Source organism: Microtus pennsylvanicus, chromosome 5, assembly GCF_037038515.1.
Source record: "Microtus pennsylvanicus isolate mMicPen1 chromosome 5, mMicPen1.hap1, whole genome shotgun sequence".
In the NCBI taxonomy this organism is placed as follows: domain Eukaryota; kingdom Metazoa; phylum Chordata; class Mammalia; order Rodentia; family Cricetidae; genus Microtus; species Microtus pennsylvanicus.
In genome coordinates, this window is record NC_134583.1 from 66,576,413 (window position 1) to 66,601,936 (window position 25,524).

General features: G+C 49.0%; 1 protein-coding gene across 4 annotated transcripts in view; it reads right to left on the reverse strand.

Moving 5' to 3' along the window:
* Nucleotides 1-210: 210 nt before the first annotated feature.
* The window catches only part of Nsmce1 (NSE1 component of SMC5/6 complex), a 29,615-nt gene continuing 4,301 nt past the window's right edge, over nucleotides 211-25,524 (reverse strand). For 3 of the 4 annotated variants that reach the window (XM_075972140.1, XM_075972141.1, XM_075972142.1), the window contains exons 2-8: nucleotides 22,924-23,069; nucleotides 6,807-6,928; nucleotides 6,566-6,643; nucleotides 5,576-5,722; nucleotides 1,755-1,871; nucleotides 902-1,022; nucleotides 211-438 (exon numbers count right to left, since the gene is read on the reverse strand). In XM_075972140.1, the coding sequence (XP_075828255.1) occupies nucleotides 359-438; nucleotides 902-1,022; nucleotides 1,755-1,871; nucleotides 5,576-5,722; nucleotides 6,566-6,643; nucleotides 6,807-6,928; nucleotides 22,924-23,059 (801 nt within the window). In that variant the 5' untranslated portion in view covers nucleotides 23,060-23,069 and the 3' untranslated portion in view covers nucleotides 211-358. Of the gene's footprint in view, nucleotides 439-901; nucleotides 1,023-1,754; nucleotides 1,872-5,575; nucleotides 5,723-6,565; nucleotides 6,644-6,806; nucleotides 6,929-22,923; nucleotides 23,070-23,517; nucleotides 23,539-25,524 lie in introns of those variants that run through there. The other variant, XM_075972143.1, reaches the window with a different exon arrangement.

Here is a 25,524-nt window from a genome sequence, read left to right on the forward strand (position 1 = left end):
GCCCAGCCTGCAGGGGCTACTACACTGGGGCCAGAGTAAGATGCTATTGTAGCTATGGACACTAAGGCCAAGGTCATGGACCAAAACCACCCAGAGCCAGACAGAGAGACACCTGCCCAGGACTGGCAGTGGCTCTGACCCAGTGCTGCCGTTCAGTTCACTTGCCTCAGCATGGGGAACCCAGCCCCACACAAACTCGAGATTGCAGAGTACAGCAACCATCAGGAAACATTTATTAAAAATATGTTAAGAGCGAACAACAAGGGAGGCAATTCATGTGCCATGTGTCAGGGCCCTGGTCTGAATGAGTCGTGAGGATCAATCAGTCGTCCAACAGCCAGAGTCATGCGGGACACAGCTAGTGCTGACGGGTCCGCAAGGACTTTCTGCTCGACCTGGAGATGCCAGCCTCCCTCTCCTTCTCAGGGTCGAAGACTTCTGTGTATAGAACAGCAGGGAGACACAGTAAGCTGTGTGATCAATGGACTGATCACACAGAACACAGCTGATAGCTACAACTACTTCCCATGCAGAGGACCTGTCCTCTCTGTAATTCACTGCTAACCCTTCTCCCCCTCAGCACGTGAGCCAGGCAGCAAAGTTCACTGAGGGTGCTGGGAAATGGCTTTCCCATCCCTCTTCCTGGACGTGCTATGAGGCAAGCCTTTTTTGGGACTCTCACGAGCTTTGAGGTTTCCCGTGGATCTGGATCCCTTTAGAACAAGGCAGGCAAGCAGCTTTCACCTGTGCTTCAGCCGGTCACCAACACTGACCTTCATGCTCGGAGTCCCTCTCAGTCCTCCCTCCAAGGGTGCTCTTGGTGCCCAGCCTCAGAACTGAGGTCCCACAGACAGCCCATCACAAGGCCGCCCCCTCCCATGGGCACTCTGGGGTCATGTACCTGGTATGTCATGGGGCCAGTAGTCATTGCAGTGGGGGCAGCGTGGCTCAGAGGTGGACTGGAAGTACTTGGCCACACAAGGCAAATGCATCCTAATACCACACGTCTCGCAGCTCTGACCCTGAAACAAGAAAGGCCGATGACCATGAAGCAAGGACATCCCTCAACTTCACAAACTTCAGAAAGCTGCAAGAAAATGGCGAGCAGGCTGGAGATTTAAACTTCTAGAACCCAACTTAATGCTGGTAATAACCCCAAGCCCCACTGTAGGGCCTGCACTACAGAATTTTGAACAAGTGGAGACACTGAAAACCTCACTCCCTACTAGGCCCCTGTAGCTCCAGAGTCAGGCTCAGGTTCAGAGATCCCCAGGTGGGAGGTATAGGCAGAGCTGTGCAGTAGGCTGAATGACAACATGTATCGCACACTTAAGGTCAACACATGCATGGGGTGAGCCACAGACTCCACCTCCCAGAGTCTGACCATGGAAAGACCACAGACACCTGTGGATACACACTCAGAAGCTCAGCATGGAACCTGCTTGCCCACAATAAAACGAAGCAAATATGGGCAACCAGCCTGGCTGAATGGTGGGAAAGCCTGCAGTGAGAAGCAGAACGGTGGGTGGGTACAGAGAGACATTTGTCACAGAGCCACCAAGACTTAAGGAACCCCCTCTACCAAAGTTATCAGCAGCACCCTGGGCTAGAGTGGAATGACTAGGGAGAGAACCAGGGATGTACCAGCAAGGGAGTAGATCATGGCCTGTCCAGAAGGCGCCGACTGTTGGGGACACAACAGTGGAGGCCAAGTGGGCTGAGCATCAGAACCCTGCTCCCAGTGTCTTCAGTACCTGGATGAGGAGGCTGTGGCAAATGTTGCATATCTTCACGGCATCCGGGTAGGACTCTCGGATGAACTGCTCCATTTCCAAGATGGCCCGGCCATGCAAGGTGAACTCCCCCTCCTTCTGCAGGGACAAAACACACTCACATGCTGGCTCAGTGCTGACTCCCCTGATCCCACAGTCCAGAGTGCAGGAGGACATGGTCTAGTCATTGCAGGATGTCACCCAGCCAACCAATGTCAGCAGTGTCCCCTTACCCAAACCTCAGAAATGGTAATCAAGGTAGAGATGGAAAAGACAGCGGAGGTGAGGATCCTGTCACCCCCAGACCTCAGACCTTCCTGTCACCTTTACAGACTGATGACAACATGATCAGAAAGTGGAGGTGAGGATCCTGTCACCCCCAGACCTCAGACCACACCTGTGCTTTTACAGATGTGATGACCGCTGCCCCACAAGTGAGTCACAGTCAATGGCTTCAGCAAAGGAAGACTGAGGCAAGTAAGAGAGGCAGTGTCCCAAAGGGTGACCCAAGACAGACCCGGTCAGGTACCCACTTCTCCTTCCCTTCCCACCACTGCTCCCACGTCACAGCCATTTTCATGTCCTGTCATTTTACAAATGAAGCTGGAAGGAGCTCCCATATCAGTGTGAGTGGCAGAGCCTCCAAAGGAAGCCAGACCTTCTGGTCTCCATATCTGGGTACAGTTCATACCTTAGGAAGGCCAGGCAACATGAACACGTAGTTATATAACTGTGGAGCAAACACCGCTGCCTAACAGGCAGAGGCAAGGCTGCTGGAGGGGCTTCATCACAGCCAACAATGAGCAATGTGGACTCAGTCACATTCACTGCTATCCCTGCTTCTTTGATGGGACGCTGGAAGGGCCAGTGTGGAGTTTTGGTGGTTCTGGGCATGTGACGTGGGCTGAGGGAAGCTGACAGCTCAGGCCACATAAGATGGTGCTGCAGCAATGGAGGCTGAGCATACGGCCCCCAACAGTCCTCTGCTGTCGTTGTCTTTCATAGAAAGGGCTGACTTGAGTCTGGGACAGTTACACACCTTGTTTTCCTCGGTGTGCATGTGTGTGTGTGGGGGGGGGGGGGTGCTTGTGGAAGCTGGGCTCCTTTCCAAGGCGGAAGCTCGGAGATCCATGTATTATGATCTATTTGGCCTGGTGACCAAAGGAGGAAGTAGAGGTGGGCTAGGAGCAAGAAGGGGCAGTGGAAAGGGAGTGCAAAATTAGGAAGGCCTTTTTACACAGATCACTAGTGTTCTGAGCAGTGGAGACTGAGCCGCCTCAGGTGTGGTGGGAGCATGGCTCTCTGGCTATTCTCAGTCCTGTGGCTATCATCTCCCAAAGATCCAGATCCACAGTGGGGGCCCACTACTTGGCTAGCTCACTGACCCACCTTTCCCTGCTCTTGAGGCTGGACCCCACTAGAGGGAGCCAATCTGGCACGTGGGAAGATGTGGCTAATAAGGTGCCACCTTCCAGTCCAGAACCTCCCAGTGGACCACACAGCTGATAGCACCTCAGAGCCAAGCTAGGGCCCCAGGGAGGAAAAGTGCCCGTGAGCAATACATGTGGGAAGCCCTCTTAGCAGACGCAGGCTGCATCTCTAAGGCCAAAGATGAGCCTAAATAAAGTCCCTCTGATCAAGGATCTGGCTGCCCAGGAAGGCTCGTCAGGGACCAGCCAGCAACTCAGTCATCAGTCCTTCAGTGAGTCCCCCACAGAACTCACAGCTGTCCTGCCCAGGTTGTCCAATCAGAAAACACAGCCAGAGACAGTGGAGGAGCCAGAAGGTACTCTCCCAACCACAACCCCGACTGCCTGAGCCTACGCCTTCCTTCACCAGATACATGGTGAACAAGAACTCAGAGGTGCCCAATGGCAGAGCTGAGGAGAATGAGGGGCTGAAAGGTGCCAAGGCAGGGGCAGCTGGCATGCTGGTTTCTGCAGCACTCCCTCCACAGTAGCTCACAGAATTCTTCAGAACTCTCATCAAGTTCAGGTAACAGCTCAGTTTTCCCTGCAGAAGGCAGAGCCAGCATCTCCATTCTGAAAGGAAGGCACCAGAAGGACGGGGCCTGGATGCCATGGATACCATGGTAGGCCTCAAGACGCTGAAGGTGGGAACCTTCCTCTCAGCAGAAAAGAGCTGGGCAAAGAGAACTGTCCACAGCGAGCAAACTTTTCTCCTACCATCTCTCTGGAGCTTCATCTCTGCTAGCCTGGTCACCCGTTCAGGCAAGCATTTACTGAACACTACAGGAAAGAGGCACATTCTGCAACAGGACAATCAAGTCAGAACCCCTGCTCTCAAAAAGTTAGCCTCAAAGAGAGCACACCAAGAACATTCGGCACTGACAACCCCAGCCCAGAGAGGACAAGAAACTGAAACTGAGAGCCACTGATGGGTGTTCCAGGCACCTAGCCAGGCTTGTTACCTGGGCTTCATGTCTACAGGGTGTCAACATAAGCAAACCACCAAGCTGTGGTCAACACACACACACACCTTCATGGGACACACAGGATGTCCCCAACCTGGCTCTTACTCCCCATAGGGACTACTGCCTCTCTTCCCAGCAGATACCGAAGATTAGAATTTTAGCAAGGTTCCCAGAGAGGAGGTTAAGGGCCCTGAGGTTACAAATGGCAGCCTCAGACTATGGGTCTGACTTCCTAAGGAAGAAGTGGGGGACAAGGTAGCACTGCCAGCAGATGTAAGCCAGGGCTCTTGTGGGGGACAGAGTTGTGATCAACAGGGCCAACCTGAGCCCAGGCCTGGGCTTATGTGAACAGCAGTGCCTTTTATGGGGGAAAACCTGAGGAATTTGCTTCACTCTAGTCAGGAGGCCTCATCGCACAGCCTGCTTCTCTCAAAGACCCACCTCTTTGCACCTGTGGGTCAGTGTCCTAAGTGGAAGGATGAAGAGCACTGGACCCCAGCAATGTCACGCTGACAGCGCCATCACAACGAGCACTCTAAAGGCCTCTTGTGGCAGGTGGCTCTGCAAGGCACTCCACACTCACACTTGTCCTGTCCATGCCAGGGTTTGTTTCTCCCCGGGTACAGGAATGAAAGGGCGGTCCTCTGCACCAGCCATCGGAGCCAGGCAGGGGTCAGGGACAGGATGCTCCCAGCCTCCTGCCCTTTATCTCAGTTACTTTTTCATTGTTGTGACTGAGGGAACTTATAGAAGAAAGCATCTGATTGGGAGCTTACAGTTCTGAGGATTAGAGATCATGACCATCATGGCAGACAGGCCAGGCACTGACAGCTTACATTCTGATCCATAAGCAGGAGACAGAGAGCACACTAGGGATGATGAGACTTTTTTTTGGTTTTTCGAAACAGGGTTTCTCTGTGGTTTTGGAGCCTGTCCTGGAACTAGATCTTGTAGACCAGGCTGGTCTCTTAAAACCTCAAAGTGCCCCCCACCCAGTGACACACCTCCTCCAACAAGACCACACCTTTTCATCTTTTCCAAACAGTTCCAGTAGCTGGAGACCAAGCATTCAAACATATGAGCCAGTGGGGGCCTTTCTCACTCAAACCACCACACAATGCCTGTCTGCATCAGGGCTCAGAGGACCCCTTCAGCGACTCCAGCCTCTTCCATTTGTGGCTGCAGCACAAGACAGACCATGTGAGTGTCAGGGAACACAGGCACTCCTCATAGGTCACAGACAACCTTCAGCAGAGAAGGGACTGCCACAGATGGGCCTCGTTCAACTGACATCAGTTGGATATAAATATGAATGCAGAAAAACTGCTGGGCACCTTCAAGTGACCCAGGTGGAAGGCCATCAGGGTACCTCAATCAGCCACTTGCTCTGCACGAACTTCTGCAACACCTGCTCCGCCTCTTTCTTCCTCATCTTTTTGCCTTTGAGTTGATCAACCAGGTTCAAAATGTTTGTAGAAGAAGCAAATCCAGTCTCTGAGTCAACGATCAGTTCCAGCTGCAAGAGAAAGAGGTGTCTCATTCATCTACATCTATGTAATAGCAAGCACAGTAGCTAAGCCACCAGCCAGTCCTGGCAGGGATGGGTTAAAACAGCCCAACACATGCACACCACTGACAGCCCTTCAGGAAGATACTTTATAATATACATCAGTAGACATGTCCAGTCCAACTGATGAGATGCCAGAATAGGGCTGTTGCCCTGCCCCCAACTCCCTGAAGGAGAAAAATGACTGAGCACCATAAGGCAGCACCTCTCCTCACTCAGAGGCGGAGGAGCAGAGACAGTGTGGGTTAGGAGAAGAGGCTGCAAGGACTTGGGCAGGCCAGGCATGTTCCCTAAGACTTCTGTCTGTGGCAGGACAGGTATCCTGTGTCTATGTATGCACTGGTGTGCCCCAGCCTTATTCTCCACACCTTTGCTGACAGCCCAGGATGATTATGAAACCATAAAACTAGAAAGTTCACCTGTCCTGAAGGGCTCAGCCAAGGTGGGGCCAAAGAGGGCACTCCTTTCTTACCTTCTCAATAACTGCTATATGCTTCCAGGACAGAACCACTGTCTTAGCCATGTGTAACAGATGGGCTGAGCAAACTGCTCCAAAGCTTGGAAGAACAGGACCCTAGCACATTAGCATTCAGTGAGCACCTCATTAAAGTGCAGGTTTGGGTTTAACATTCCATGCTTTCCAACAAGCACGATTTGGCAGGTGATTTGAGGTCTGCATCTCCCTGTGAGACCCAGGAAGCTGGGAGCATGACAGTGGCCTCCGCGACTGCAGCTCCTCTTCCCTCCCATTAGAAGCACAGCCAAGGCAGCAGTGAGAACTGCTGTACTCACAGCCTTTCTAAACAGGTCCAGCTCGTTCTCTGCAAAATCCGAGGCCATTTTGGAAATTGAAGTTGTAGCAAGATTCACCTAAAAATAAACCACACAGGAATCAAGCTGTGTTTTCATCAGAGGGTTGACCGCCACTGCCTCTTTCTCCACCCTCTCAGAAGAGTGGGTCAGGAATGCTACCTGTAGAGGCCTCTGCTCCAGTTTCCCAAAGTGCCACTAGAGGGCACTTCCTCACACATACCAGAGCATAGATGGGTCTCCCGTCGTCTTCTGTGGCTCCTTTCTTTATCTCAATATACAAAGACTCCAAGACACTGTTGATATTGCTGATGAAGTCCTCCAGCTTATCCACAGTAGCATTTCCTGGAAATATGGGGGGAGGGAGAGTGGATTCATCAGAAAGCACACACAGCCTGTTTCAATCGCTCTGGCACCTGACCTCACTGGCAGCCCAGCCAGAAATGTTTGGGCTCTCTTGGGCTAATGCCAATGCTGTGCGGTTTCTTTCTTCCCAGAGTGCTCAAGAGATAAGCTGAGACAGAGAGGGTGTAATAAGGCAGAAAGGCCCCAGAGATTACTATCTCAGACCACTGAGACTGTGGCCTTCCTTCCTCTGTCCCAGTCTTCATCCCCAGCCAGTGGCCCTCATTCAAGGAAGCCATCCAAGGCCACAACTGCAGGCCCTGGGCCAGCCCAGGCCTAAGTACAGAGCCACAGCAGGGTAAGAGAGGCTCAGAGACAGACCCATGCCATGAGAGGTCCTATTCTGAGGCATATTCCTTGCAGCCATTGCTCAAACTTCCTCCCACTGACCCTGCTCGGGCCCTAGCACCCCTCTGAGCACAGGCAGGGCTGGTATGAGCTGTGGAGGCCTGGTTCTAGCAGAAGTTCATGCTGTGCCACCAGGAGGCACAGCCTTAAGAGCCCTGAGTCTGAGGAGGGGCAAATCCAGAACCACTACTGTGATGCAACTCAGGTGAACAGACACCAATTAGCTGGTGAGGAAGGACAGGAGAGGCTGCAAAGGGAGGGGACACACCTTACACAGAGAAGGGAGATGGCCAGCTCTGTGCTGGAATTACGCTCCCACGATGTGATACTTTCAAACCAAGTATTACTGTTTTCATTTATTAAAATTTCAAGCTGGGCAGTGGTAGCACACGCCTTTAATCCCAGCACTCAGGAGGCAGAGGCAGACGGATCTCTGTGAGTTGGAGGCCAGCCCGGTCTACAGTGAATTCCAGTACAATTATAACTGTTACACAGTGAAATCTTGTCTTGAAAAACAACAACAAAGTCAGCTTGGTGTGATGGTGCACACCTTAATTCCCAGCACTCAGGAGGCAGGGGTAGACAGGTCTCTGAAGCCACCCTGGTCTACATAGTTCCAGGCCAACCAGGGCTGTACTAAGAAATCCTGTCTCTAAAAGAACAAAACAAAACAAAACAAAATTTAAAATAAAAAAAAACAGAAAACATGCCACCATTTATGTTTAAAACAATAACAGAAACAAATGAATCACACACAAGGGAAGGGCTCCATTGCTCTCCTACTCTGTGTAGATGACTAAGGCTAGTACTAGGAAGGAGACTCAGAAAGGGGTCGTCACAGGGACATAAGCTGTGGCCATTTGGCTTCCTACAGCAAGTAGGTATTTCCAACCTTGTGTAATGAAAATGAAGATAGTTTAAAAACCAAAAGGTCATATTGGTAGCAGAGGACATGCCACATTAAGGAACCAGGCTCACTGAGGTCACCAAAGGGACAGGTTGTGTGGCTAATAACAGATCACCACTGTAACAGTAACATACATGTGTTTGCGTTGGCTTTCTTTTTCTTTCTTTTTAATAAATACAAGTTAAATGAAAATTCAATAGTAGCTAATAGGTGGAAAACAGTGATGCAGATGGAAGCCAGGACTTAGAACTGAGTCTCACCTCCCACTGCTGGCTCCCACCATGAGAGCCTCCCTGGGCATGAGATGGCTCCCCACATAGCCCAGGCCCATTGCAGGTTGAGGACGCTTTCTGACCCCCAAGCACCAACTCTGGAAGACTGACACTGACTCTGGCAAGGGAGCCAGGTGCTTGAGAGCCACTATATTAGAAACAGCACTCCTTCCCAGGGAGGAATCACTGCACACGCTTAGACATGAATGACAAGTGTGTCCGGCTCTGGCTGATGCTGAAGGAAGAGCTGGCCTTGAACAGAAAGTTTCACTAACTTATATATACTGTGGACTTAAGCATTTGACATACTCTTCCATCCTTAAGTCTCCTTCAGGTCCCAGCCCCAAGTCACACTTCAGACAATTTAAACAGAGACAGGCGACCGCAAGTCTGTCTACTTGGAAAGATGGGAGATTCACACAGAGAAAAAATATTACCAGAAATAGCTCTTAGGCACACCAGTGTTATTCTTTTCCAATAGTTGTTGCTCAGATCTATCCTGCCCACCTGGCAGAATAGTGAGTGCTTTTCCTGCTAAAAGCACAGGGACTTAATGGTGACCAGAACTATTAATGATTGTGACCCTGTGCCCTTGAGTTGCTATTAGAAGTACATCTTTGGGGGATAGGCCTAATGCCTGGTTCTATATCAGTGCTGTGTCCTTTGTTATGAAAATGGAGCCTAAAGGCTGGTTAATCCTGGTGAACAAACATTTATACCCTACCATCCTAAATTTCCCTCATCTCCCACAGGCCTGGTTGGCAGACCCTCTGGGGTGTTTGGGAGGTGGAGCTCCTTTAGCTAAGTTCCACTATGTGACTGAAGGTCTCCTCAGCAAATCGACTAATGATCTCTTCTAAGATCAATCCTATTACTTTGAGTTTCTTCTACATCACCACCTCTCACTGAGTAAATAACAATAACCCTTGTAAACAGAATCAGCCCTGTTCACCCAAAGTGACATAAGGAACAAGTCTTACCTCCCTCTGAAAGAGACAATTCACATTTTCCACCAAAGAAATATCTCAAGGTGTCATTCAGAAAAATGTAGTCTGTGGGTAGATCAAAAGCACTCTAGCAAACTGTACTTTCCAAGTACCCTGGGGGCGAGATGAGATCCAACCCTCTTTTCACACAATCCTCCAGAGGGGCCAGGCTCTGTGGCTGCCTCCACTGATGACCTTGTATTCAACAGGTCCCCAAACCTTCACTGTCTCCAAACTGGCTTTGCTATTTGGTGGCAACAGGGCCAGCAGCAGAGACCTGCTTCTCTGAGCACGTCTCCCCTTTCATCTCTGAAGGCCAATACATTTTTTTTTTACCTCTGACCCTCCCTCAACTACTCCAGCTGGCCTACACAGCTCTCAGCAGTGTAGGTGTGGCCTACACACCCTCTCTTCTCCACAGCCTCCTGGCCAGGCTCATCCTGGATGAGACTAGCCAGAGTTCCCAGCTCTGCCCTCCATAGTTCTCAAGCAGTGCTTCAGCATGGTCTCCGTTAATACATCTGGAGTCACCTGCACCTGATAATGTCTGGCTAACTCAGCCAATCAAGACCACAGCTTCCTCTCTTCTCCAATCTGTCTTTCTCTATCACATGGCTTGGGTGGGAGTAATTCTAGGGACTTCTATTCAGAAAAGCAGATACAGGAAGTCCCTGAGAAGCCAAGAGCTTAAGTCAGCCAGAAGGGGACCCAAAAGCCAATGGATGTGTGCTAGGACAAAGGCCAGCTGGTGCTGCTGCCAGCCCAGCAGCCAAATGGACAGGGAAGACCACTCTGGAGTGTGTTTTGTACCTGGTCCCTAGCCTGGCCCCAGATGTCAAGCAGCCCCATGTCCTCCCAGAGGCCTCCCAGCACATTCCATTCTAATCTAGCCAGTACTGGGGTCTTTCTCGTGCTACCAAAACTGAGGATGCTGTCACCCGGTGCCAGGGCTACACAGGATGGTGCTTCCCACCCTTGCAGTCTTTGAACACTGAATGGTCACTGGTCTGCCTCTATTGCTCCAAGAAGTCTTGGTCAGAAACTACAGGCTGCAAGCCTGCAAAGTCACAGGAGATAGCATGCGGCCCCATGTGACTCTACGGCAACTATTTCCAGTCATGAGATCCTAATGTGAAGGATTTAGAGTGTCGATTACCATTACTCACACCAAACCTCCTTTCAGCATCTTGAACCGCCTGAAAAATGGCACATACTTCAAACACCAAGGGCCACGTGAGCTAATCAGTGTGGAGTGCAGAGCTACAGGAGAGCAGGCTCTGGGCCTAACCAGGATCTCTCTCCTTACTTGTCATGCAGGCATCTGCTTTTCTTCTAGGCTGGGATTATGTAGCTGTGATGCACCTTACGGCCTGCTGGGCACTGGACACTGGTGGGGTGCACTTGGCATTACAACCACCCTGCCAGGTGCAATATTAATGTCCTCTTTATATACTGGCTGCCTCAAAAGTAAACAACGTGTTCAGAGTTTCCCTAACTTGGACATGGAGCTGGCCCGCCAGACTCCAGATCTTCAGCCCCGGGCACTAAGCCATACGCCCTCAGTATAGAAAATCTGAGGCCTTCCCACACCAGCCCCCGGCCCCATCATATCACTTCAGTCACAAAACGGGGCTCTGCCAGAAGAAGGGAGTGGAGCACAAAAACTATAGTACCCCAGATGAAGTCACCAGAGGGGCTCCTGAAGTCAGAGATGACGCGCTGGAAAGTGGCTGTTACCAGCATGCCAAGTCCAGCCCCGCTCCTTTGGTATAGTCCTTGTCTGGTCCCACACTAGGATGGGTTGCAGAAAGGCAAAGGCAAAGACCCAAGCGGGGTTGGCTCTGCTGCTTCTCTATTAGGGCATGCCTGACAGAGAAGCAATTAGAACCCAGGCCCAGCTTTACGGGGTGGTGTCGCACCAAACAAAGCAGTCCTCTGACTCGAGAGTTTAGTCCACTGAGCACTTTTCCCTGGCTTAGATTTATTTTTCCTTTTTTTATAATTGAGTTTAGTCTGCCTTTCCTGATGTACTTCCTGCTAAATCAGAGCCTGCTCCTAAGGCTATGGGACTACAGTTCACTGCACACTGTACCCTGACAGCAGGCGGCCAGGAAGTCTGCTGCCCTAACCACTGGCCAACAAGTATTTTTGTTTTAAATGAGGCACCAAAGATAGAAAATGCTATTTTTGGGTAGAGAAAATAAGAGTAAAAATCAGTCCCTGGGGACCAAACCATTGTGAGCCAACTTGTCCTGTGATAACAGGAAGGCCCTGCTGAGTTTACCAGTGAGCCAGGCCCTGCCACAGATCCCAGTGCTGGGCAAAGCTGTCGAGAGTTCAGACTCTTCAGCTGGAGCAGTGGTTCTCAACCTTCCTGATGCTGAGACCCTTTACTACAGTATCTCAACCATAAAATTATTCCGCTGCTACTTCATAACTAATTTTGCTACTGTTATGAATCATAATGTAAATATCTGATAAGGATATCTGATATGTGATCCTGTAAAAAGATCATTCAACCCTCAAAGGGGTCTCGACTCACAGGTTGAGAACCACTGAACAAAGGAAAAGCTGGCAAGAAGGACACAAAGGGTGCATAAGGGCTCTGGGTTTTACCCTTGCAACATGCATCGAGTGCAGCAGTGTGCCATGCTGGGAGGGCGGGGTGAGAGGTGGAGCACCTTTCATGAAGCATAGAATAATCTGACAGTTCTCAGTACCAGGCACATCGGCTCACCCCAGCACTGGTCTTTTCTTCTGAGCCAACCCTCAGGAACCACCACCTAGGACAATATGCTGTAACGGGTCAGAGAGAATATCTTACGGAAGTCATCCTTCTGGTTCAGCATGGATGGAAGCCTCCTGCACTGGTCTCTATCTTCTGTGGCTGTTCTTCCAAGCAACAACATTTAAAAGGAAAACCCCTGGGCTCAGGACTGCCTAACATTATCAGGAGTCAGGTCAAGAAAGAGAAACATAGCCTGCAGGGCACCTGGCAGATTGACTCCAGGCTGGGATAAGGAGATGGACTTTCCTGCCTTACGCAGGTCCTATTCTTATGATAAAATACCACGACCAAATCAACCTGGGGCAGAAAGGGTTTATTTCCGCTTACAGTTCCACACCACAGTCTTATTGCTGAGGGGAGGCAGGGCAGGAGCTCAGGGCAGGACCCTGGAAGCAGAACTGAAGCAGAGGATGGGAAGGAGTGCTGTTGACTGACTCAGCCTGCTTTCCTATGGCACCAAGGACCGCCAGCCCAAGGGTGGCACTCCCCACAATGAGCTGGGCCTGCCCACATCAATCAGTAGAGAAAAAGCACCACAGACTTGTCCATAGGTCATTCTGGTCTGGGCATTTTCTCAATCGATGTCCCCTCTTCGCAAATGACTCCAGCTTGTGTCAAGTTGACATAAAACTAACCAGCACAATACAAAAGGATGTGGGTATTTTTGTTTGGTTTTCAGACAGGGTCTCTTTGGCTGACCTCAACAGACTCATGGTCATCCTGCAGCTCTCTGCATGGGTCAGCCAGTTCAGGTTGCAGACACTTTGTTCAGAGGCCCATTTCCAAACATGCTATAGCCACAGTTTACCATAGGAAGACATTCTAGCAAGCAAGTCTGTTCAGCTGCACCAAAATAAGACAGGCGGTGTGCTCACTACAGAGCACCTAACTGTCCAGCCTCCGGCCTGAATGCCCACGAGCACCGCCACCGTGTACACAGTATACCCACACAAGCGCGTTCCTCTGGCCACAGCTCTGCCGTGCAGCACTCCTCCACGCTGCCGCTTTTCCAGCATGGTTGAATTCTGAACATCAACACAAATCGCCACAGACTATGCAAACTACTTGGAGCAGAATTTTACTGGTGACCTTGTTCGGATAGATTCTACTGCAACTACTCTTACAACCTATCCTCTAGAAAAGCAGCAGCTGTGAGAGCTCTGTGCTCCCAGTGCCCTAGAGGAGTATCATAGGGGGCACTTCAGGGGACAGGAGAGGCCCAGCTGAAACCAGAGCACCCCACTTTACTGTATCCCTGATGGGCAAGGTTCTCAGGTTTCCACCTAAGGGGCAGGCTATGACAACCGCGCACTCAGCCAGGTTTTTATTAAACAACCAAGCAGACACACACATGGTGTTTTCTTTTTTGCATGTTTACTGACTTAGACCCTTCAGGGCAGTGTACACCACAGGGCTCTACCAGTTCTCAAACTCCACTGTGGGCTGGAAGCCTCCTGTGAGGAGATTTAAAGATCCACCGTGGTCCCTGGCCATCTGATGAAGTTGTAGTTTCTGACTGAGGCAGGATGGAGATATCTTCTCCAAAAACTGGACAGACAGGCAGTGGTCAACCATACTCAAAGTTTAACCATGAGCCGGTAGCCCAGGCAGCCACACACCTAGCTCAGGCAGCTTCTCAAGCTCCAACTAGACTTGTGAAGTCAGACCACAGCCCTAACAACCAACACAGGAAACAAAGCTCCTACTCAGAGCTAACAGGGTCATCATGGCCAGGAGATATTAATTGAAAAGCTTCCCTGCTTCAACTCAGGTCAAGTGTGCATCCCCTGGATCTGCCTGCTTCCAGCTTCCCCAGGAGAGCAGTCTGCACCAACCTACCCAAGGCCTCCACACTCCTCCTCCCAGGGAGGAGCAGTCCCTGTACAGAACAGGCTCGAAGCCAACAGCTACACAGCCCAGTTGCTGTACAGCCCAGCTGTTGTCCTTCAATACTTTATCCTGCAGGTCTGAGGTGGAGCACAATCCCTGGGGGCTAGATGTGGGTGCAGGCATGCACTGTCACCAGGACTCTAGGGTCCCCCTCTGCACAGGCCACTCCTTCACCTTCATTTGATACCCTGCACCTTGCACTCAGGCAGTGACTGCCCTGCTCCATGTGCTGTCCGAGTGGAGCCAAATGCCGTGTCCCACCTTCAGGCCGATCTCTTTACTCTTACACACACCCTCTCTCCTTCCACAGTCCCTCTCCTGATGAAGTCCAGTGGCTCACCCACAGAACTCCACCCGATCTTAGCACCCCTTCCAGGGGAAACACACCCAGACTCAGGTGCGCCTATTAACTGTTCATCACAGCCACGGAAGACAGATGCACAATGAATTCATTAAAAATACAAGATCATTTTATTTGGAGCCAGCTTCTAATTACTCTGGGAAGAGGTGTTGACAGTATGACAGAGTGGAACATAGCTAGAAGGTCAGCATGATGTGACTCACCAGAACAAGGAAAGCAGTGCAGGTGTGTCAGCAGCTTGCTAGAGTCACAGCAGGGTGAGGCAGGGAAAGGTTTGCAAACACTGGGAAGACTCCCATGTTCGGTGGATACCAAACTCACTGAGCTGTTTATACAGCAGATGCAGGCACTTGTTGTGTGTTAGGCTTACTGCGAAGTTTTCAAATCTTTCCATTTTTTAGAGGTATTTATTTATTTAGTATCTGTGGGCGTTTTGCTTGCCTGGATGCTTATGCACTCCATATGCTAGAGGTCAGAAAAGGTTATTGGATCCCCTGGAACTGGAGTTCCAAATGTTTGTAAGCCACGGTGTGGATGCAGGGAACTGAGTACACAGGTCCTCTGCAAGAGTAGCCACCCCAAATGATAGGCAGTGGTGGCACACATCTTTAATTCCAGATTTGGGAGGCAGAGGCAGGTAGATCTCTGTTTGAAGCTAACATAGTGAATTCCACAACAGTTTGGAGTACACAGAGATATCCTGTCTCAAAAAAAAAAAAAAAAGGAAAACAGAAAAAGAAGAGTAGCCATCCCTGAGCTCTTAAACCCTGAGCCATCTCTTTAGCCAAAAATATTTTTGTTTGTTTGAGACAGGGTCTATATAGCCCTGGCTGTCCTGAAACTCGCTTTGTCGACCAGGCTGGCCTCTATCTCAGAGATCCGCCTGCCTCTGCCTTCCAAGTGCTGGGATTAAAGGCATTTGCCCAACCCTTAATTTTTTTATACCTAACATTTTAGATATTCAAAATGATAATTTTTAAACTTGACTAAAAATTAACATAAAACTTACAGGAAAATCAACACCAAAGTGTCAGTGGCACCAACAGTCCCTAGAAGAAGAATTTAGGGAGAAATGCTAATGGATGATGAGCCAGTGGGTCAACGCGGACATTACCTTGTCTCAAAATGTCTCCTGGCTTCAGAGATGCTCAGTTGGCAAAGCACTTGCCATGGAGACAGTAGAACCAGAGTTCAGGCCCCAGAACCCAGGTAAAGGTGGAAGGACAGACTGCACAGAAGCTGACTTCACAAGCACACCTTGGCAGGCAACCCCTACACCACATACACACACACACAACAGTAAAACGTATTTCTTAAAGCATCTTCCCACATAATACGTATCAGTCACTTTAGTGAGCAGAATCCTAGCACAGCATCTCCTCCATGCTGCAGCCCCTCTGAGAGGGGCACCCGGAGCTCCATGCATGCTGGGTAAACACTAGCAGCTGAGCTCCAGGACCTCACTGGTTGACTTTTCAAACACCAAACTCACCCTTCACTCCCAGAACAAGCCCACTTGCTCATCTGTACCATCTTTTCATACATTGTTGGGTTCAGCTCATCAAGGTTTGGGATGCTCATGGTAAACCGCGGTCTATGACTTGTTTCTTGACGAGACAATGACACAGGACACAGGCCTCACAAAATAAAGGAGCAGGTACTGCCTTCTCTTCACCACAATTCCCTCAGAGTCAGGGCAGACTTGGAATTACAGGCAGGCAGTCTGGATCTTTTTCAGACTTGACTGTACCTAACAAGACATCTTGGGATGAGAACCCAGTCTAATCACGAAATTTACTCACACCTGATGACAAAGACAATTTTATATAATAGCTTAAAGAATATGCACGCAAGTCTCGGTGAGGAACCTTCTGTCTGTGCCAGGCTGGTACTCAGAAGGTTTCAAATTGTGGAGCATTTGCTTTAGGAATGCTTAATCTGTATTCTTAATTTGATTTTCTTTTACAGTTGTTTATTTCTGCAAGGGCCAGAGAGTTAGTTTTCTCTTTCCACTACGTAGGTCCTGGGGAATGAACTCAAGTCATCAGGCTTAGGGAAAGCACCTTTACCCACTGAGCCATCTTGCCAGCCAGCCAGCAATCTATATCTTACTTAAATTTACGGAGAGGGTTCTTGGGCTTAGAAGTGGCAACTCTTCCAGTCTTCCCAGAAGCTGCCTGGCTCTCTGGCCTTCAAGAGGTCATTTCTCTGGGGCCAGGGACTCTCCTGACACTGAGAGCCTCTGAGGTGCTCTGGATGTGCCTCCAGCTCAGCTTGGGCAGGCTGCCGTGGCTGTGCCCTGCACAGCTGACAGCCGGGTCAGCTGCAGTATTCCCGCATTGCTGCCTATCAAACAAGAAATGTCACCCAGCCTCTGCCCTGTTTCTGACACAGAACCCCTAAAAGCCCTGGAATTTCCAGGGTGACAAAGGTGAAGGGGGTACCTTTTGTTCTAATGAGGAAACTCTAGGTAGCTTCAAGGTAGGGGTTGGTCACCAGAAAGATACTGTCAGCATCAAAATCCCCCAAACTCTAGAGAGAGGAAGGGCTAGAAACTGAGTTATAAATAGGTACAGTCTAATCGATTAGACCTACGGAATGAGACCCTCATAACACCTTTGAGCAGTAGTGGGGCCCCAGGAGCTTCAGGTTCCAGGAGGGTGGTATACTTAGAAGGCTCAAAAGCACCATGCCATCTCACCTTCCAAGCCCCACACTACACATTTCCTCTATCTGCCTATGTCTGAGCTATATAATTGACAGCAGACATGGCCAGCCCACAGCCAACACGCCACATGCATCTCAGAACAGCTATAGATGATGTCATATCACAACATCACTAGGGCAGATAAGCCACTAATAATCAACCAGCAAATGTATATAGATAGAGTACTTTCCTGAGTGCTGAGTCAGTCTGGCAAATTATCTAACAGGGGGATGGGGTCACAAAAGCCCTTGATTTACAGTCAGAAGTGCAGGTGACCCAAGACTTGCAACTAGCACCTGGAATTGGGACAGTGTGTGGGACTGTCACCCTTTAACTTGTGGAATCTGATGTTAATCTCACAGAGTGTCAAACTTAAGTGAATTGCTGGATATCAGTCACTCTCTGGAGAATGGAGAAAGCAGTCTGTGTCTAGTGTGGGGCAGGGGACCCCACAGTTTGTCTCTCAAGAGCTCACTGGCCTTCGCTGGCACCTTGTCCATCTCTGGACTGCTTGGGGTAAACCCAATATGGAAACCCTCCACTTAGGTCGTGACCTCTGTTCTCTAAATGTCCTGTGTACCTATGATTACAAGGGGCATCTGCAGACATGATATGTTTCGTGAGACTCAGGTTACCAGTTCCTAGCACAGAGCTGAGCTGACAGCCTCAGGCCGTACTGCTGGAACAATGGACATGCACATGGATGGAAACCCTGGATAGAATTCAAGTTCTCTCAAAACACAGACAAGTCTCCAGATTCTTTCTGAGGAGCCAGAAGGCTTTACACCAGAACTTCGGGACAAATCTACACTCTGCCCTGGAAGGAGAATGAGGAATAAACATTCCCCTACAGGCAGTAAAAGGGGAGGTTAGAACAAGCAGGGCTTTTGGTGCGCATGAATGTGGCAATAGCAGGGCAATGCCCTACAGGTCAATTGCTGCTTTGTACACTTAAAATGCTTTTCTCATTGTACAAGGGACCTTCCTAGGCACTGCTTCAAAATATAAAAGAAATACTCGGTCTTGTAAGCATTTTTAATTTCACATCATTTATCTCCATTATTATTTGTTTTAAAATCTCTAGTAACAAAAATTCTTGTAAAGTGGCCCTTTTATTTCTTTAATAGTGGGCAGGAAATGACAGACTGGCTATATCCTGTTCGCTTCAGCACGTGCAGGCACAAAAGCTGGTGCACAAGGCCAGGTGTGGTGGCACACACCCTTAATCTCAACACTCTCAGGCAGATCTCTATGAATTCAAGGTCAACCTTGTCTACAGAGTGAGTTCCAGTACCACAGAGAGACCCTGTCTCAAACAAAAAGAAAGAAAAGAAAAAGGAAGAAAGGCTACACACAGTGTGACAGTTTCAGAAGCCTCGCCTAGCCAAGGTGCCACATTCTGGTGTTTTACTTACCACGTGCCAGCCACAGACGAGTGAGGACAGGGCAGGACGGTGGCAGGAGGACAGGAGTACACATTAGTTTGGTCTCTGTCGCTGTGGGAGTCCCTGCTGTGCTTACAGCCGTGCTTTAGTCCTAGTCCTAATCTCAGCCGTGCACTCGGGGATCTCAGAACAGATCCCAGCAGGTAAGGGAGTACTGCTGTAAATCCATTCCTAGACCACAGTCTACAGAACTTTCCAAAGTTAGGTCACAACTTAGAGGTCAAATAAAGGCAAGAACAGTTTGATTACCAGCACTAAGGTGTTGTACAGCTCCAGCACAGCACCACAAACCTATCCTGTCAGCAAGAAACCAAAAGGAAGAGGCAGAAACTGCCCCATAGCTAAGAGATGGTCTTGTGCTAGAGAGATGTGTCTCAGCTGTGCGAGCCTGAGGACTGAGCTGCAATACCCAGCAGTCAGGGAAAGCAGACATAGTGGTGCACATCTAATCCCAGTGTTCACAGGAGGAGATGGGGCAGAGACAGAAGAATCCTGGAAGCTTGGGCAGGAGACCCTGCCTCAAACAAGGTAGAAGGTAAATGCCAACACCAGGGCTGCCCTCTGACCTCCATATGCACGAGAGAGAGAGCGCAAGCACATGGCCAGGCCACCTCTGGAGGATGCTGAGGGGTACATGTCAAGTCCTATGGGGCCTGAAGCAGGGAGACAGGTCTAAGACTCCCTCTCAGTAAGTCCCTCAAGTTCCCCTTTCACTGCTGTTCAGGCAACTACAGCTCACAGACTTCTTAGAGGTCAGTTCCCAAGCAGGCATTAATCACACTTCCCTGCTCCAAACCCTCCCGGGGCTCAGAGCTCTTCATCATCTGACATAACTCCGTCCTATCTAGGCCAGTAAGCTCAGCTCCAGAGCAGAGGTCACTTCAGCAAGCTGCTCCACTCAGGCCTCCAGCCTCCGCTTGCTCCTGGGCATCAGCCCGTTTCTGGAACTTCCCAGAGTGTTTCATGACTCACTGCTTTGGAGAACAGGTTTCTTCCTGCCTTCCTTCACTCTTTCCCCACGGCACATCTCGAAGGAAACCCATTTCTACAGTCTGCCTTCCTCTCTCGGTCCACTCGCCCTCGTCTCTATGGGCACCACCTCCTTCTATAGAGCTCCGATTGCATGTGCTTTCCTGGTGTCCTCTCCTCTCTGTCCTCGGCCCTACCCCTTTCCTCACTCCTCCTGCCTGGGCTCACTTTTTTTAAAACCATTTTTCCCTTGAAAATTAGAAATACAGGGAGGGAAACAAAAATGCAGAACAAAACCAAACACCTTTATTGCCATGAGCTAAAAGAGACTGTCAAGAGTTCACTAACAATACCAGGCGGTCTTGGCGCACTCCTTTAATCCCAGAGAGGCAGAGGTGGGCGGTGAACTCTCTGAGTTCAAGGCCAGCCTTGTCTAAGGAGCAAGCAAAGGAGTTCCAGGACAGCTAGGGCTATATAACACAGAGACCCTGTATCGAAAAACAAACAAAAAAGGAGTACACTAACACTCTAATGTGTTCAGTTTCAGTTTTCTTCCTTCATAAAGGAAGACAGCATAAGAAATGTCTGGTTCCCACTGACCATCTCCTTCTGCACCTTCCCACACAAAAGCCAGCACCTCTGAGTACACAGCAAAGCCTTCCAGTCCACTCTGGTACTTTTCTGAGCAAGGAAAATAATTCTGCACTTTCCCAGAAACTAACAGTAATACTGCAAAGTAATGTCAACTTTCCTTTTCGGTTACCAATCTGCCCATATAGACACTCAGCAAGGTCGGCTTTCTGTGCTTCCAGGGATCTTTCACTACTGACCTCGTGTTTCTACTGTCCCCAATGACTGGAGGCCTCAGTATGTGCCAACCCCCATCCCCAAGTACCATCTCACACCTCCCATGACCTGCAGAGCAGAGGCTCCAAATGCGTAAGGGTAGCCCAGGGAACAACTGGCACCTGTTCCATGGTTGGCTGTGTCTAAGGCTGTGCCCCGCCAGTTTGCTAAGCTGCCCTCTTCCTAACAACAGCCACCTAGCACTCCTCCAGTACCAGGCATTCTGCTTTAAACACTCAACTCTCAGGATCCCGTGAGTTATGCTCACTCTCCCCACCCTGAAGACAAGGACGCTGTGGTGGTTTGGAGGAACATGGCCCCCAAAGGGAGTGGTACTATAAGAAGATGTGGCCTTGCTGAAGTGTAGTCTTATTGGAGGAAGTGTGTCCCTGTGGAGGCAGGCTTTGAGGGTCATATATGCTCAAGCCACGTCCCATAAGACAGACAAGATGTAGGACACTTGAATACTTCTCCAGCTCCATGTCTGTCGGCACGTCACCATGTCACACCGTGATGACAATGGACTAAACCTCTGAAAATGGAAGTCACCCCAATTAAATGTTTTTTCTTTATAAAAACTGCCATGGTCATTGTATCTCTTCATAGCAATTGAAAGCCTAAGACAGAAGTTGATACCAGGGACTGAGGTATTGCTGTGGTAAACCTGACTGTGGTTTTGTCCTTATCCAAAAGTCTGTCTGAGGTTAAAGTATTTTGGATTTATTCTACTGGCAGAAGAAATCTACAAACAGCCTAGTACAGGCTCTGTTGTGTGGTTATTAGTGTTAACTCTGATGGAGATTTATAATGAAAAGGAGAAAGCTAAGCATTAACAAAATGTAAAATTTGAGGAGAAAAGGAGCACCAGGAAGCAGAACAGAGCTAAATCCTGTGTTCAAGGAGATAAATATATTAAGAAATAGAATAAAGAGAATGGTGATTGCAGGGCAAGATCCCACCCAGCTAAGTTTCCAATTTGTGAGAAGGAACTAAAAGGAAGCTTAGAGCCAGGAATGGTGACCCACACCTTTCATCCCATCACATGGGAGGCAGAGGCCGGCAGATCTCTGAGTTTGAAGCCAGCCTGGTCTACAGAGCAAGTTCCAGAACAGCCAAGTTTAGACAGTGAAGGAAACCATGGAAAACAGAGAGCTGGTGAAGATGTAATTGAACCAGAAGGCCATGTTCCAGCCCCAATAAGCAGCAGAACTGGCAGCTTTGGCGATGTGGTTCTGGAATTAGGGACAGAAGAAAAGGAAGGGCTATGGAATTTGTCTCTGCGACTAAGGAAAGCCACTGAGGCCAGGCATGTGTCAGGAGTGCCCCTGAATGAGGCCTAGAGAGGCCATTGCATGAAGCTGCGAAACTGAAGTCTGGTCTGTTGGAGACTGGAAGATGTTAGAGATGCCAGAGTCGTGGGACACCTGCTGAGGAGAGCTGCTGCAAGGGGGTGGAACCAACCCAAGAAAGGATGCGTGCTGCAGTCAGCAAAATGAAAGGGATTGGAGATCTCAAGGGTGTTTTGACATCAGACATGGAGACACAGAGTTTCGAGTTTGCCCAGCTTGTTTTCAGTCTTGCTTTTGTCCAATGCTTCCTTGCTATGCTCCCTTCCTTGCATTTGGTAATGTTGAAAGTAAGTAATCTGCTTTTGGTTTTGATTTTATAGGGAATTACAGTTAAGAGATAAGAGACTTTGATCTCTGGACTTATAAATAGGTTTGAAACAATAATAGACTATGGGGACTTTTGAAGTTGGACTGAACGCATTTTTGCATTATGATATGGCTACAAGCCTTTGGAGACCAGGAGGTGGAATGTGGTAGTTTGAAAAAAAATGTTCCCCAAAGGGAGTGGTGCTATTAGGAGGTGTGGTTTTTTGGGAGGAGCTGTAGTCCTGTTGGAGGAAGGGTGTCACTGTGGAGGCAGGCTTTGAGGTCTCTTATATGCTCAAGCCACACCCAGTGAGACAGACCAATCCCCTTGCCTATAAATCAAGATGTAGGACACTTGGATACTTCTCCATCACCATGTCTGCCTGCACGTCACCATGTCACACCATGATGATAATGGACTAAACCTCTGGAAATGGAAGCCACCCCAACTAAATGTTTTCCTTTATAAGAGTTACTGTTTTCATGGTGTCTCTTCACAGCAATAGAAACCCTAGCTAAGACAGACAACAAAGCTGGAGCATACACTGGAGCCCTGTTGTGAACTGTAACTTACGCCTTCAGAGTCCAGGCTTCTGCCTGTCAGACTAAGCGTCAGAGTCACTTCAGGGAGGTGGAGAAGGATGAGATCAGAGTCTTGAATGGTCGGGTCAGGACTTCCAGATGACCTCTCATGCTGTTATCCCAACATCACTAGGTCAATACAGACCAGGGGCTGTTGGGAACAGGGACACAACACTTACGGTCGTGGACCTTGTAACAGTGGTTCTGCAGACGCCTGACCTCCCACTCCTCCAGCACACCGTGGGTCATCAGCAGCTGGAGGAAGCGCCGATGGACATCCGTCATGGCACCCACTCTTCTCGTGCTGCCCTGCATGTCGGGGGAGCTGAAAAAGAAGAGCCACCGTCACCTGCGCGAGAGCAATGGTGGGGGGTCTGCCCTAGTCTGTGTTGACAAGCAAACACTGCTGCGGTTGTCAGAGCTCGGCTCCTTGTGCTGATGACTGCAGGAGTAAAGAGATCGGGTCAGGGCTCAAGCTCGTGCCACTGGTTTTGAGCAGTGTGGACTGAGAGCTGCTGGAGCCACAGCTGAACCACAGCCTCCTGGACTAACTGCGTATGAAGTGGTAAGCAGGCAGCTGAAGTCTCCATATGATTCAGTTTCTGGCCTGCAGAGTGGGAACAATGACAGAAATATTCTCCCAAGAACTTCTGTAACTCGGGTGACTTAACAGGTAATAGCCTAGTGCCACAAAAAAAAAAAAAAAAAAACACCAAACCTGTGCCAATTACGACTGGACAGTTCTGAGTCTGGACCCTAGTTGGACCACTTACCAGCTCAACAGCCTTGAGGAACTAAGTCAAAGCTTTGAATTCTCCCTATAAAAGCATAACACCCACTGCTGAGAACACGCCCGAGAAGCACTTGACTCTGGTTTCCTTCCACTCTCCCCAGCTGCCAATAAAGCATCTATCACAGGAGGACTGTGGGCTATTTCTACAGTCCACTGCACTCTCTCAGAAAGCTATCTTCTGGGTCTAGCAAGATGCCTTAGCAGGTAAAGACATTTGCCACTAAGGCTCACATCCTGAGTTCAATCCCCAGGACCCACATGGTAGAAGGAAAGAACCAACCCGTGCAAGTTGTCTCTGACCACTACACAAATGCTACGGCATGTGTTAATCCACGCCCACAGAGACACACACATACAAAAATAAATGTAATAAAAACTTATCTTTCTACAAACCACAAAGATCAGAGCTGATAAACACACGACACAAGGCAGATCAAAACACCTGCTCCTGCCAGGCAGGCAGGGCCCTGTAAGCACCAAGCACATGGGTGTGAAGCTGGGTGGAGGCACTGAGAGTCCTGCTTACCAGGCCTGCCTGGTCCTCACACGCATCTACGCTGTACTACAACCGAGCCCCTTTGGCTGGCTGCTGCTCATGGCACAGCTCAGCACTGTGAAGCAGTTATCACTCATCTGAGGTGATCCTGTGTTCCAACAAGCATATTGCCAAGACGTTAGGCCAACAGATTGAGAACATTTTTAGCTATTATGCTCAGTCTGTTTGTCTATAAAGCAATAAGAAAACATATCTTTAAGGCAAAAAAAAACTGATTTTAAGTGAAATAAGACTACCAAAGGCTTCCCAAGAACTTAATGAAAAAAAGACATAAAAATAAAAAACTGTGTCACTGTCATCAGCTTCATGGGCTGGCTCTCTAAGCTGGAAAGGTACATTCCTCATAGCCACTTTCTCTGACTGCCTGCCTGCCAGCCACCTTCAAGAGCACTTCACCAGCATGTATACTTCAACAAGCCCTAAGTCTGCCCCCTCCGTTATCTACTCTTGTCCATGCAGGCCAGCAGCCACACACCCACACATCACACTCTGGTCCTCCTCTCCCCATACACAAGGAAAGACTATAAAAGGGAAAACTTTGCAGAGGATACCTAGAAAAGCATCATGAGCCCTGAAGGTTAGGCTGACCACCAGAGCAGAGGGCCAAGACTGCACCCTGCAGTGATACCAGCCTGTTTCCTGCCCCTTGTCAATTAACTTTCTTTTTTTTTTTTTTTTTTTTTTTTTTTTTTTTTTTTTTTTTTTTTTTTTTTTTTTTTTTTGGTTTTTCGAGACAGGGTTTCTCTGTGGCTTTGGAGCCTGTCCTGGAACTAGCTCTTGTAGACCAGGCTGGTGTCAATTAACTTTCTGAAGATGAGAGAAGGAAGGTAGACTTGTGTTTGTTTTTGAGCAAAAGTCTCTGTATGCAGTCCTGGTGACTTAAAATGCACTATGTAAAAAGCACTATGTTGACTAGCCTCAAACTCATAGAAATCCTCCTGCCTCTGCCTGCCTCTGTCTCCTGAGCACGCTGAGACAAAAGACATGCACTACCGTGCCTGGCTTACATTTTTCTTTTTTAATTTAATTCTGTCTTCCCAGTTTGCCAGCTCAATGAATAAGCATGGCTTAAAGATTCAATTTCTGCCTTTGCGTGACAGGCAACATGAATTCTGGTCACACAATTAGATTAATAATAACAATAAAGAAAAATAGCTCAATAACAGAGAGCTCACCTAAAATGCACCAGGCCCTAGGTTCAACCCCTGGGATACAGAAGAGGAGAAAAGGGGAGGGGAAGAAAAGAGAAGAAAGAAAAACCAATTTAAAGATTAAAAACTCTTAGACAAGATTTTAAAGTATGTTCCATTATTTCTAAATGCTAGAAACCTAACTCCTGCAAACTGAGAGAGCTTTTATTAAATTAATGAGTCAAAATAGACTTTCTAGTAAAATAAACTAAGGATTAGCAGAAATAGAGAGCATCACAAA